We start from the raw sequence: 12,584 nt of genomic DNA, 5'->3' as shown, positions 1-12,584 counted from the left end.
AGAATGATTATGGAAGGTAAATATGAGCTTAGGACTTGGTCTTACTTTGAAAATGAATTGATTTTGAAAAGTGATTAAAAATATACGAACTTTAAGAATTTCGAGAAACAAAGGAACTTTGTGAAACAAATATGCTATGATTGATTAACATGAATGATAGATGATATGAAGGTATGTTTTCATGATGTGTAGGAGCATGGAGTTATACTTCTGTTGAATAAAATTGAAAATGGACGATTTTGTGAAAATAGACGAACTTTGTCAAAATGAGGTTGTGAAACATTATTGTTTCTTTGAGGTGGTAATTGTTGATAATGTTTATGATGATAATTCTTTTGGTGATTTAACTGGATGATATGATGATGACTCTTGTTAAATTATGACTTATTGATTGTGTGGATGTAAATACTTGATAATGCAAATGTTGGTGAAAAACATAATTGGTGGTGATTATTATGTTAATTGGTGAAGATATTATATGATGTGGAAATTGTATAATATAGTTTGGTGAGTTGTGCATTGTCGAGTCTTTACTTGAAGTCCATGCATTCATAGTCATGTTGAGGTGCTTTGAAAAATGTAATTGGTGGTGTTTGTTACATTGCTTCTGTATAACGTAATTGGTGGTGTTTATTATGTTAGTGCATTCAATACGGTAAAATTATATCTGGAGTACAATTGGTACCACTTGCATGTAGAAGTGTCTAGAACATTGCATGCATTTGAATTCGGTGAAATGTGTTATACTTGAATATGTGCCTTGGTGTGTATGTGCCTTGGTGAAATTTGGTGAATTACATGAATTATGTGATTGGTGAATCAGGTGATTACATGAAATTGTGTGGAGATATTTACATGTTGATGTTTTTTATTTTTGGTGATGACACTTTCCTTGTTATCTATACTTTTGAAATGATGAATTGTATTTATTTAGTTGATTAGGCAAGTGTTTATGTGATCTATATGATTGTTATGAATTAGACGATTTATACGCATTAAGTGAAATTTGTGCTTTATGTAAAATGAGTGATGTTTCTTGTATGATTGTATTTTTCTAAATGATGTGGTTGCCGTAGTTTGATGATTTCAACTTAATAAAGGATTAGGTGAAAACTTCTTGTATTGATTGATGTTGTTAAGATGATGAGTATTAGATGATGATTTGATTAAAGAATGAATATGTTTGATACGCTAAATAGAAGTACGATAACATGATTTGTATTGAATTGGAGGTAATATTCATGTCGAGTTTGTAATTCTAGGAATGATAAATATGTATGTATGTAATACTTGAAGTCCTTGAGTGCTTTGTTTGATTATGAGTATTATGTGGGTTAGTATCTAACCCCCAGTGGTCATTGGGTTGACCACCGCGTCATTTCTTTGTATGACGTGGGTGATTTACAGAATTAAGGTGATTGCTTTTCTTTGATGCTTGAGGGCTAGCAAGGATGCTTCCTCGTTTTATTTGTTTTCGTTTAGAGTCTAGATAGGCTCTGATGTAGGAGTGTCAGTCTTATGACCTTGACTTTTGATACCGTTTGTTGACTTATGTTAATTATATGATGAGGATAATTGTATCATGATGTATTTATGTGGAGTGACACATGACATGTTGAGATTTATTACTCTTGATTTGAGGATTATTACTTGGTGATGAGTTATCATGTATGTTGATTGTCTTCCGTTCCAAATTTTTATGGAAAACCAAGTTATGCATGTTTTTGGAAAAATGTAGACGTATCATCTAAACTCTTAAGTTATTGAATTCATATCATGATTACTGTTTTAGGGGTTTAGAGTGTTGCACCCCTCCCTTGAAAGATGGAGATATTACACTCCGCTCCCTTCATACTTTGAAACACACACTCCCCTCCCTTAATATTTACAAAAATGTACACATTCATCCTTTTGTTAACTTCCATTAACTTTTAGAAAGTTTCTATCACTTACATCAATTCCACTAATAATTTTCAAACATGCATCCATTGAATGTAAGACCAACACGACGAAAACAACCACACAAAAAGAAGAAACACCATGCACCAGCAGCATATTTCCACCGTTGACAACTTTGCACCCTCATTAGCTTCCAATTTTAATTCAGTCAAGGAAAAACACGAAAGAAAACTAGTGTTCTTCATCGAGAATGGCAGCAAAGATGGGGAACAAAAATGGTATGTCTTTCAAATTGGATGAGGTGGGAAACTCTTATGCTTATACAAGGAAAGAGTGATGCGGAATGTTCAATCTGGGTTGTGACAGTTCAGGGCGTTTGTTTCGTCGTAACGTGGTATGAACCAGGGAGCAATTAAGTGTTAGAAGTGGTGGAGCAAGCCAGCAAATAGAAAAGGATTAAAGAATGGGAGTTACAGGTGAGAGATGAAATGGAGTTTTGGTTGATGAGGACTGACTTGACGAGAGAGATAATAAGGACATAAGATGATGATGATGATGATGATGATGATGAATGGTGATGGTACACTTAGAGGAAGTGTAGAGAAAAGTAATAAAGAGTTGGGTAGTTATTGTTGGATTAAACCTTTTACCGAAGATTTTAACGTTTTGTAGTTGGAATCTCCAAGAGATTGGTTCAAATTCAAATATTATTGATGAAGCATGAACTCGTAAATTAGTAATAGAAATTCAATCAAGAAGTCATATATAGTTCCTCCGTTGCGAATGAATTAAATGGTATATCCATATATATTGGGTTTGGGGGATATGTATCTACCATTTAATTCATTCGCGATGGAGGAACAAGTGATAGTGGTTATTTTGACCGAAGAGGATTTGAAGGAGTTGATGGAAAGTGACGGAAATCGTCTAAAAGTTATCGGATGTTAACAAAAGGATGAATGTGTACAATTTTGTAAATATTAAGGGAGGGAGTGTAATATCTCCATCTTTTAAAGGAGGGGGAAGTAATTTTCTCTTTATTATACTACCGGTCCATATTAGATAATCCTTTTTTTTTAATATTAAAACTTTACAAATATTTGTTGTGCTTTTCGTTATACTTTTCTATAGATAGACGAAATGATAATAGTCATTGGAAAATTATACATAAAACTTGAGAGTTGGAGTTTCTACTATTAAGTCAATACTTGCATGATAACTATTGTTATACCTTAATTTTGGACCTAAAAATATTTTCTCAAGATGTTTTCTATCTCTGATATGTGTCTTTGGACCTTTGAAAGATTGCCTATTTGTTACTGTTTACTCTGATATTTTACTCTGCTGTATTTGCATATTTCTACTGTCTATGTCTGAAAATCTTTTCAACTGTGTATTTGTCTATGTTTTCTTGCATTTCAAGTCATCCAAAAATATCTTTCTTGCATTCCAAGTCATTTGAATTTGTCCCTGATCAATTGCATGTTTCTTTGCATTTTATTTCAATATTATTTGCAAAATTCATGGAAAAGGGTATTTTAGTCATTTCCTGCATTCAGCTCCTTTTAATCCTTGAAAATTGTTTGAGTCTTTTCAATTGGTTTGTATAAGTCCTTGTTTAATGCCATGTCAAAATCCATTTTAAAAATTGCATCGGAGTCATTTTGAGTCGTTTTAGTCCCTAGGGGGCATTTTGGTCATTTCACATAAAATTTCTGATTTCATTTTAATCTGCTTTGTTGCTTTTAATCATCTCGCTTTGCGTTAATTTTCAATTTACTTTTTCAATTCAATTTTAGTTTTAATTTTCATTTTGACCCTTGTACTTTTGTTATTTGCATTTTAATCCTTTTACAAGTTTGTTAGAGTCAAAGTCAAGGTTTGTTAAGCTCAAGTACACATGGCATTGTTTCATTGGTCCATCAATCCATTCATCACCTATAAATAGATGAGCCATGGTCAAGGTCAACACTAACTATTCTTTCACAAAGAAAAACTCCACAAAAAAATCACAAAGGATCATTTTTTTCCTCTTCTCTCTCTAACCGCATTACTCTTTCTCTCCTCCACCATAACAACTTTCCTCCACCACTTTCAACTACCATAACAAACTTCCACCACCACAAACCTCCCTAACAACAATGGCTTCCATCACCACCACCACCATTACACTCTTCACACTCTCTTTTCTCCTCCTCCTTTCTCTCTCCACCGTAACCTCCCACCCTTCCTCCACCATCCTCGACACGGCTGAAATCCTCACCACCGCCGGTCACGAAGCCATGGCACTCAACCTCGAACTCGCTTCCCATTCTCTCATCGCTCGCCGTCAATCTCACTCCCTCACCGTCACAACTACTTCCAACCGTAAACTCTCCATCAACAACGTAACGGTTAATCCAACGCCGTTACTCGATGGCGAATATCTCGTTATTGTTCAAACTGAAAGCTTCTTTGATCCTTACTTTCAGCTTCCTCGTCCTTCCAAAAACGGTTGTTTTTCATCAAGCAAAATCTCCGACGACGGCGGTTTTGGATCAAAACGGTTAATCACCGATTCATCAACGTTTCCATTCAAGGAAGCTAGTGGTGTTCTGAGATCGAGAGGTTGTTCGGTTATGGTGGCATTTCTTGATTTACGGTTTCTAGGTCTTAAAGAACGGCCTGATCAGTTAACTGTTTTTGCGCCGATCGACGAAGCTATGATATGTATGTCAGTGATTGGCTTGTTGTTCATGGAATCGGAGACATTCTTTTGGATACTATTAGATTAGAAGAAGTTCCAGTTCAGGATGCAGAAACTACTTCGTTTGAGATTGATCATCATCGCCATCACCGTGATCATCATCACCGCGATCGTATGCATATTCCTGCAGACAATTCACACTTCTCTGTTTTTCATCAGGTGATTGATTCATTACTATATTCTTTTTTCATTTACATTTTAGTTTTCGATTTAGAATTTAGTTCGCATTCGTTTCATTTCGCACTTTTGCAAGCAGGATGATATGATATATTGATTAGGAAAGAATAAGAATTTTCTGCTGTTAACTAATTAGCAAGCTATGGCGTAGGTTATAGTGTTATTGGTGCTTTCAATTTGTAATAAGAATGGAATCTCAATAGAACCAACCTGGGTTTTATTCGACCCATGCTCCATGCTAACCGATCCAGCTCTTTGCCCAAACCCAGCAGGCTTGTTCAAGCCCAACTGCCAATTTCTTTGTGTCTTCTGCTGCTGTTTACACCCCATCCGCATGTTTACTGCACCCCCCTGTTTGCCTCAAATTGCATGAAAAATTCCACAAAAATTCTAGTAGTTTTTTATGCTTTTTGATAATTTTTTGATGTATCTTACATGCCAAATCTTGATCACAACATGTGAAGAATATTTTAATTCTTGATTAATGCTTTGTGTCAATTTTTGTTCAAATCTTGATAAAATTTCTAAAGCTTTTGTGTGGAGTTGTTGTGATCAATTATTGGCATTGAATGTTTGTTTTACATGTTGAAACTTGCTTCAAAATATATGTGTTCGTGTTTTGTTAATTTGTGTACTTTTTGTTATGTTTCTTGTGAAAGTTGTGATGTGATTTTATTCTTGAGTTTTGGTGCATAAATGTGGCCTTGACCATGTAATATTTGGAGTGAGTTTACCTATTAAATGTGGTGTGTGCTTGCTGTCTTGGTATAGTTTTTTGTGAATTTTATGTTAGTAAATAATGTGAAGCTATCTTGTGAAATAAGGTGTATAAAGAACTTGCAACCTTTATGATCTTTGGTATGGTTAATGACCTTAATTCTCATGTTTTTTTTTCTTGAACTAAGTCACTCAAAAATTCTCTAATATCATGAGGATTTAGGCCTTTAACCTTACCTTAGAATGGTATTAAAATGTCAAGTCTCTTTCATCACTTTTAGTTAATTTTGCTTGTTACTTCACTTTCAAGTTACATCTACTTTACTATGCCTTTAGTATGTTGCCCCCATTTCACCTATGCTACTAACCTTTTTTGTTTCATGTCTCATTTTCATAGCATTTCACATCATATTTTCATCTCTTATTCCTTGCACTTTAATTTTCATACAAAGGCTTAGAATGTAAAAACCTAGGGATTCTTGTACTTTATTTTTATGCAATTTTTAAATTCTTGCAAGACCATAGCATGTAATTAGGGCATGATGTAAAGGACAATGGACTCTAATGATGTACACCGATACAAGCACCGACACATGCACACACATCACATAGATATCTTTAGATATATGCTTAGGTTATGCATGTTTAGATGTATGTTTAGGATTGCATGTTTAGATGAATGCCTAGGATTTACACTTAAAAAAATCAATTTTCCAAAAAATATGAACAATATCACTCAAATCATTTTCTAAATAAACCTTGGGATCAAAATCCCATTGTATTTTCTCTTTATTTTCTTAATCAAATCTAAATGAATCTTAATAATGCTTAGACTTTCTTTTGCAAAATAACTAATTCAACCTCACAATTTCACAATCTTATGCCCTTGAGGCCTCTCTCTCTCATTCTTCAAAATTCCATTTTCAAACTTAAAATCAACCAACAAAAACAAAAACATTTTTTGGAAGAGAACTACGGTGGATTTGATCCCTTAAAAGGGTACGTAGGCAAGGAAACAATATTCCTTCAATTCAAATAAAATAAAAATTCAAACGCTTTCTTCTCCCTCCAATTCTTCACTTAGAAAACTCTTACGTGTAAATATCATTTCTTAAATAGCATTTAAAAATAAAGCGCGCGCGTAGAAAGTAAAGACGGTTCCTATAGGATACTATAGTCGTTATGGGTGCCTAACACCTTCCCATAGCGAAAACAACTCCCGGACCTCGATTCTCAAGGGTTTTGCTTATTTTTTCCTTCCCAAGAAAAAATGAGATATCAACGGTTAAAAAGGTTCAAACGTAATCAATGTTTGACACCCGAAAACCAAGATAAAACAGCTGGCGACTTCACTAGGGAGATTCGAGAGTTACGCCTAGTCTTTATTTCCACGCTTGCGCTTTCGTTTTTACTTGCTTCTTTTACTTGCTGCCTTATGTGAATAAATGTTTAAATTCTTGCAAACGTGTGGGGTGAGAATATCAAAAGTCCTACACCCGGGCTGAGTGAACTTAGGATTTAGGAGGGATATAATCGACAATTCATTCCGGGGGTTGCCTCGTGTTTTGGATTATGCGATCAATCCCACATAGCTGAGGCATTTTGGGGGTGATGTTGTCGGCGCGTGTTGTCGCGTTTAGGCACTTTACTTCTAATTGTTCTATGACGCTATGAACCGTAGATAACCGAACCCATCCATGGCCATTTTCTAGGATGTAGTGCGGAGGCTAAACCGAGTGTTGCCTCGAGTTTTAGTCGTCACGCGATACTACACTCAAGTTAGACCTTCTTACGGATAATCATGGAGCGAGTGTTTGTCTCGTGGCACCATGATATACGTCGGAGAGGTTGCAACTTGGGAACTTTTAGAACCCGGTTACTATTATCCAAAGCCCTAGTTTCACCGGACACCGTGGCCACCCGTGACTCCTTGACTTTGAATCTCAACCCACCATGTTTTCTCTGTACTTGAATGTGATCATGCATACATGCATAAACTTTTTTTCCATGCATTTATCGAAGGGCTTAGACAAATTGAATTTGTAAACATTGTAGGAATGGGGAAGACTAAGTCTTACAAGTTCAAGGAAGAGGATTTGGCTAGTTTGAGAGATTTGGCACTCAAGATCGAGGATCCGACTGGTTTCCGACATCGTTACGGGGTCTTACTTACTATTCTCCAGACTAATGTGGATGAGAAGCTTGTGCACACTCTAGTGCAATTCTATGACCGGGACTATCGGTGCTTCACTTTTCCCGACTTTCAGTTAGTGCCCACACTCGAGGCTTATTCGTGCTTGATGGATCTATCTATTGCTAAGGGGGTACCCTTCGCGGATCTTGAGAATCCTCCTACTCCATTGGTTATTGCTAAAGATCTCTATCTCAAGACCATCGATGTCTCCAAGAATCTTGTCACTAAAGCTCACATCCGAGGGTTCACTTCGAAGTATCTACTTGAGAAAGCCAACCTCAAAACCACTTGTCAAGACACTCTTGAAGCTATTCTTGCACTCCTCATCTATGGGCTTATTCTCTTTCCAAATCTTGATGACTTCGTGGATATGAATGCTATTATGATCTTCCACTCTAAGAATCCGGTTCCTACTTTGCTAGCTGACACATACAATGCTATTCACGATCGATCCAGCAAGGGTCGTGGATACATTCTTTGTTGTGTACCTCTTCTCTATAGGTGGTTTATTTCGCACCTTCCGAAGTCTTTCCATGATAATCCAGAGAATTGGTCTATTTCACAGAGGATCATGGCTCTCACCCTGAATGAAGTGGTTTGGCTCACTCCCGCTGCTAGAGTCAAAGAAATTGTCCTTGGTGGTGGAAAGTTTCTTAATGTACCTCTTCTTGGTACCTGGGGTGGAATCAACTACAATCCGGAACTTTTTTTTATTCCTAATAATGATTACAAAAGCTCTAATTTGTCTAAAACCCTTCGATAACACAAAAAGAGTCTTTTGCATATGCATCTGTACATATCATGCATCATTTTACATTCATAGTTTCTCGTCCGTGTCTCACGTGTTCTCTTTCCTACAAAATGGTCGTCTCTGCCGCCTAAAGTCAAGCTACAACTGCAAAACGCTCGGGCTAAACAAGAAATCAGAATGAGTCCATTTGAACAAGAAATCCAGGAGCTTCGTGAAGAAGTAACAACACTCTGTGGGGAGGTGGAGAGGTTAAGCGCCTTGGTGACAATATTGGTAGCCGCACAGGGTCAGCCGACACTCTCATCACCAGCCAGCTTTCAAGCTCAAATACCTGATGTTACTGTTCCGATTCTGACGAAGGTTGCCAATACTCCCCAACATATGCCTGTGCTCTATGGTCTTGATGAAGTACCTCTTCCCCATGTGTCTGAGGTTCCAATGCCTACGCACCTGGTCAGAAGAAGTGATCCCACTGATGGTCCTGAAGAGAAAGAACAAAGAGCGAGTATGGTGAACCTCAATGCTTCTACTGTTATACCTATTATCAAGGCCGCCCAAAACCTGGGTCATCAATCTACTGCAACTGTGATACCTGTCTTCCATGCTGCTCAGAAACATGTTGCTACTGTTACACCTGTAATCAAAGTTGCTCAAAGTCCCAGTTATCAGACCCAGTTTCAACTTTACCAGCATCGAGGACAACAGAATCTCCAACAATCTCAACAGCCTCAACGGCAACATCAGGGTCCCCAACCTAAGCAAATCTTTCCTCCTATACCAATGCAATATGCTACACTGCTCCCATTTCTTATTGCTAAAAGGCATTGTCAGACTAGGAAGGGCAAACCTCCACCCAATCCTATGCATCCCAAATTTCGTACCGATCTTAGGTGTGTTTTTCACCAAGGTGCTAGGGGCCATGATGTTGAGGGATGCTATGCTCTGAGGTATATTGTGAAGAAGCTGATAGACAAGGGAGAGTTAACTTTTGAAAATAATACTTCTAATGTCCGAGGCAATTCTCTTTCAAATCATGCACCTGTTGTTGGCAAGACACGACCATTACTACACCTTGCACCAAGGGGGACGAAGCCTTGAGCTCGAGCATTGTTTTTCTATGAAAATGGAAGTCCAGAAATTGATTGAGGATAACATCTTTCTGTCCATATGTGGAAGTCAATTTGGAACCAGGGGCATGGCGCCTACTGCTGATACATGGGATATTCAGCCGCAACTGAGATGTTTTGTTGATGTTTTCTACTGGTTGTTTGTTTAATAATTGTGTTTGTTTGCTGTTTTTCAAAAATAAAAAAAAAACCTTTCGTCTCGCCCGAAGACGAAAGTGAACTTATTTAGAGCACTTTGCTTCATGTGTTTGCATCACTAATAAAAAGTCGTTTCTATCGCGGCTTTGTTTTTTTTACTTTGTGCTTTCTTTGGAAAGAATGGTAATACCAAAAAACCGTAATTTTTTTTACTTCACTTTGATCATTTCTCAATACCTGCATAATCATAATTTCTATTCAAAATCAAAGCATGCATTGATAAACCCGTTGAACACTGTAACACTGTGCTCTCTCTCGACTTTGAGCTCCTATCTTCGAAGCTGAAGGAGCTGGAGATGAGAAGTTTTCCAATAAGATCTCTCGTCCACTAGAACATTCTAGTCATCTGAGCTGCAAATATGAGCATCAAGAAGATTGTCCCGCAGGGACATTTGCTTACAAAAAATTGATTCAGGGAGCTACCACTAGTCTGGCATGGATACCGTACTTCAATACACATCAACAAGGGCAAAGGGATGCCTAGTTCCAAATGATAATGACAGGTTCGCATGTCTATGAACCCCAATGCAGTCAATGAATGCTTTGTCAAAAAAAAAAAGAGAAAGAAAAATAAAAAAAAATTCAAAAAGTTCGACAAGTCACACACCTAAAAGGTGGCTTGGGCAAAAAAGAGCGTCTCGATGGACTAAAGCAGTCCATGCAAAAGTTAGAGACACAAAAAGTGTATCCTGATAGATCGAAGACCCGCAAGGGCGATCTATGCAAAAATTAAGGATTTATGACAAAGCAACTGCATCGGGTCCGACAAGATTCACCTGGGGCAATCCTTTTATCTCTGGTATATGGAATGGAATCAGTACTCCCGGTGGAAGTCATGATCATGTCAGTGAAAATTCTCATGGAAATCGAGTTTGTCTGTGTTTAAATGATGCTCAAACAAATGTGATCTGCTGGATTTGAATGTTAATGCTTTGTGCCATGGTCAACTATATCAAGAGGAGGATGGATCAAACTTTCGACAGGAAAGTCCATCCCGGTGCTTTTCAAGAAAGAGATCTCATGTTCAAGTATGGTCTTATATTTTCAAGCCCACTCCAGGGGCAAGTGGATGCTGAGCTATGAAGGCCCATGTATTGTCAAGATGTTTTTCTCCAGTGGTGCAATGACTTTTACAATCATGAATGATGTTGAACTTCCTCATCCTGTGAACACTGATGCAGTTAAGAAATACTTTGTCTAGATATATGAAAAGAACAACGTGGTAGGTCAAAAACCCGAAAGGGCGGCCTAGGCAAAAATGCGCTTCCCGGTGGATCGAAAACCCGAAAGGGCGATCCAGGCAAAAATTAGGGACAAAAAAATGAATATGAAAAGCTCGCTGAGATTGTACGCAACTCAGGCAAGAATGAGCGTCTCGATGAACCGAAAACCCGAAAGGGCGGTTCATGCAAAAATGAGATTGAAATGAAAAGACAAGTAACTGTATCAGTCAGTCACGACTCACTTGGGGCATCTCAGCTATCAAAGGACCCCGATTCAAAACGTCATCTATCAGAGGACTCTAGTTCGGAATACCTCTAATATAAAGCCTCTGCTATGCAAGGCGTATCAAATTCAAGACATCTCCAATGCAAAGTCTCTGTGGTTCAATGTATCTGTAAATTCAAAGCATCTCCAGTTCAACGTACTTACAACTCCAAAACATCTGTGTTTCAAAGCATCTGCAATCCGGAAGTGTCTACCATTCAAGCGTTCGAACAAAGGAATTCAAAGTTGCCAGTGAGAACAATGTTATTGTGTTCAATGTATCCTTTCAAATATGATTACCATTGATCAGTGCATTTTTAATGTACTTTCTTCTATCTTATGTTATGTCAATTATATGATTTCTCCCTTTATTTTTAGTGTTTTTAATGTGTTTTCTAGGTTTAGTTTAGTTTTGCATTTATTTTATTTTCGCTACTTATTTTCTGAATAAACAGTAATTTGACACCTTTCATTGCGCAGGCTATAACTTTGGTTGCGATTATCCGTTTGAGGCGTACAAATAAGAGTTGGAAAGATAAGGAAAATATCTACAACTTTCATGTTGAGCACAAAGCCCAGTTTGGACGTCCTCCTGATCAAAAATGCCAATATCTGAAGCAGTTTTGTTGACTGCGAATTTGGGTCAAATGGTTTTAACCATAAATGGGTCGAGTAGCCGACTTTTGGCCCAACTATTGCTGCAACTCGGTTTTAGGAACTAGGTTAATGTTTAGACCTATAAATAAGGCTGAAAACAGCCAGAACATCATCTTCTATTCAGCCATTTTTCATATTCTGTTTTTGTGCAAAACCAACCCTATGGAAGCTTAATTTCGTTGATCAATTCACTGGTTAAGGGTTCTGTTTTAAGTCTTGAGGTTTGATTTCAATGTCAATTTCTTGTTCTATGATTTAATGTCTTTTCCTTTTCAATCTTCAATTGTATGTGTTGAATGTTTTATGTATTGAACGCTTGTTTCAGTTCTTATTGATTTCATCGATTATAATTCATAGTTTCATATGTTGAACGCTAGTTTCAATCTGATGTTGCTGAATTGTAATCATGTACCTGCTTAGGGTTACTTGAATTAAATTAGACGCTTGTTTTGATTTATATTCGAGTGAAGATTGTTGGGTTCTTTAACGCTTTGTTATTGGTTTGATAGAATTCGATAATTAGGTTAATGACAATTCTGTGACGCTTGTTTCCAAATTGTGATTAATCAAACTCTAGGTTATATTGGCGCTTGTTCATATAATCAGTAGGAATTCTTACAAATTTAATTG

At 37.2% G+C, this 12,584-nt stretch overlaps 1 protein-coding gene across 1 annotated transcript; it reads left to right on the top strand.

Moving 5' to 3' along the window:
* The first annotated feature begins 4,019 nt into the window (after positions 1-4,019).
* On the top strand, positions 4,020-4,673 carry LOC146906008 (uncharacterized). The gene has a single exon (XM_085728712.1). It carries the CDS (start codon positions 4,041-4,043, stop codon positions 4,671-4,673), a length of 633 nt encoding a protein of 210 aa, XP_085584838.1. The 5' UTR covers positions 4,020-4,040.
* The last annotated feature ends 7,911 nt before the right edge of the window (positions 4,674-12,584 follow it).

The sequence above is a fragment of the Medicago sativa genome, chromosome 7 (assembly GCF_051527215.1).
Source record: "Medicago sativa cultivar Bolivia chromosome 7, Bolivia_mono, whole genome shotgun sequence".
NCBI lineage: Eukaryota > Viridiplantae > Streptophyta > Magnoliopsida > Fabales > Fabaceae > Medicago > Medicago sativa.
Note: the sequence above shows the minus strand (reverse complement) of the source record. Positions and strands in the feature narration are given on the sequence as shown.

Bases quoted from the DNA above. Each gene is read 5' to 3' on its own strand.
- LOC146906008 (XM_085728712.1), top strand. From the start codon at position 4,041: ATGGCTTCCATCACCACCACCACCATTACACTCTTCACACTCTCTTTT.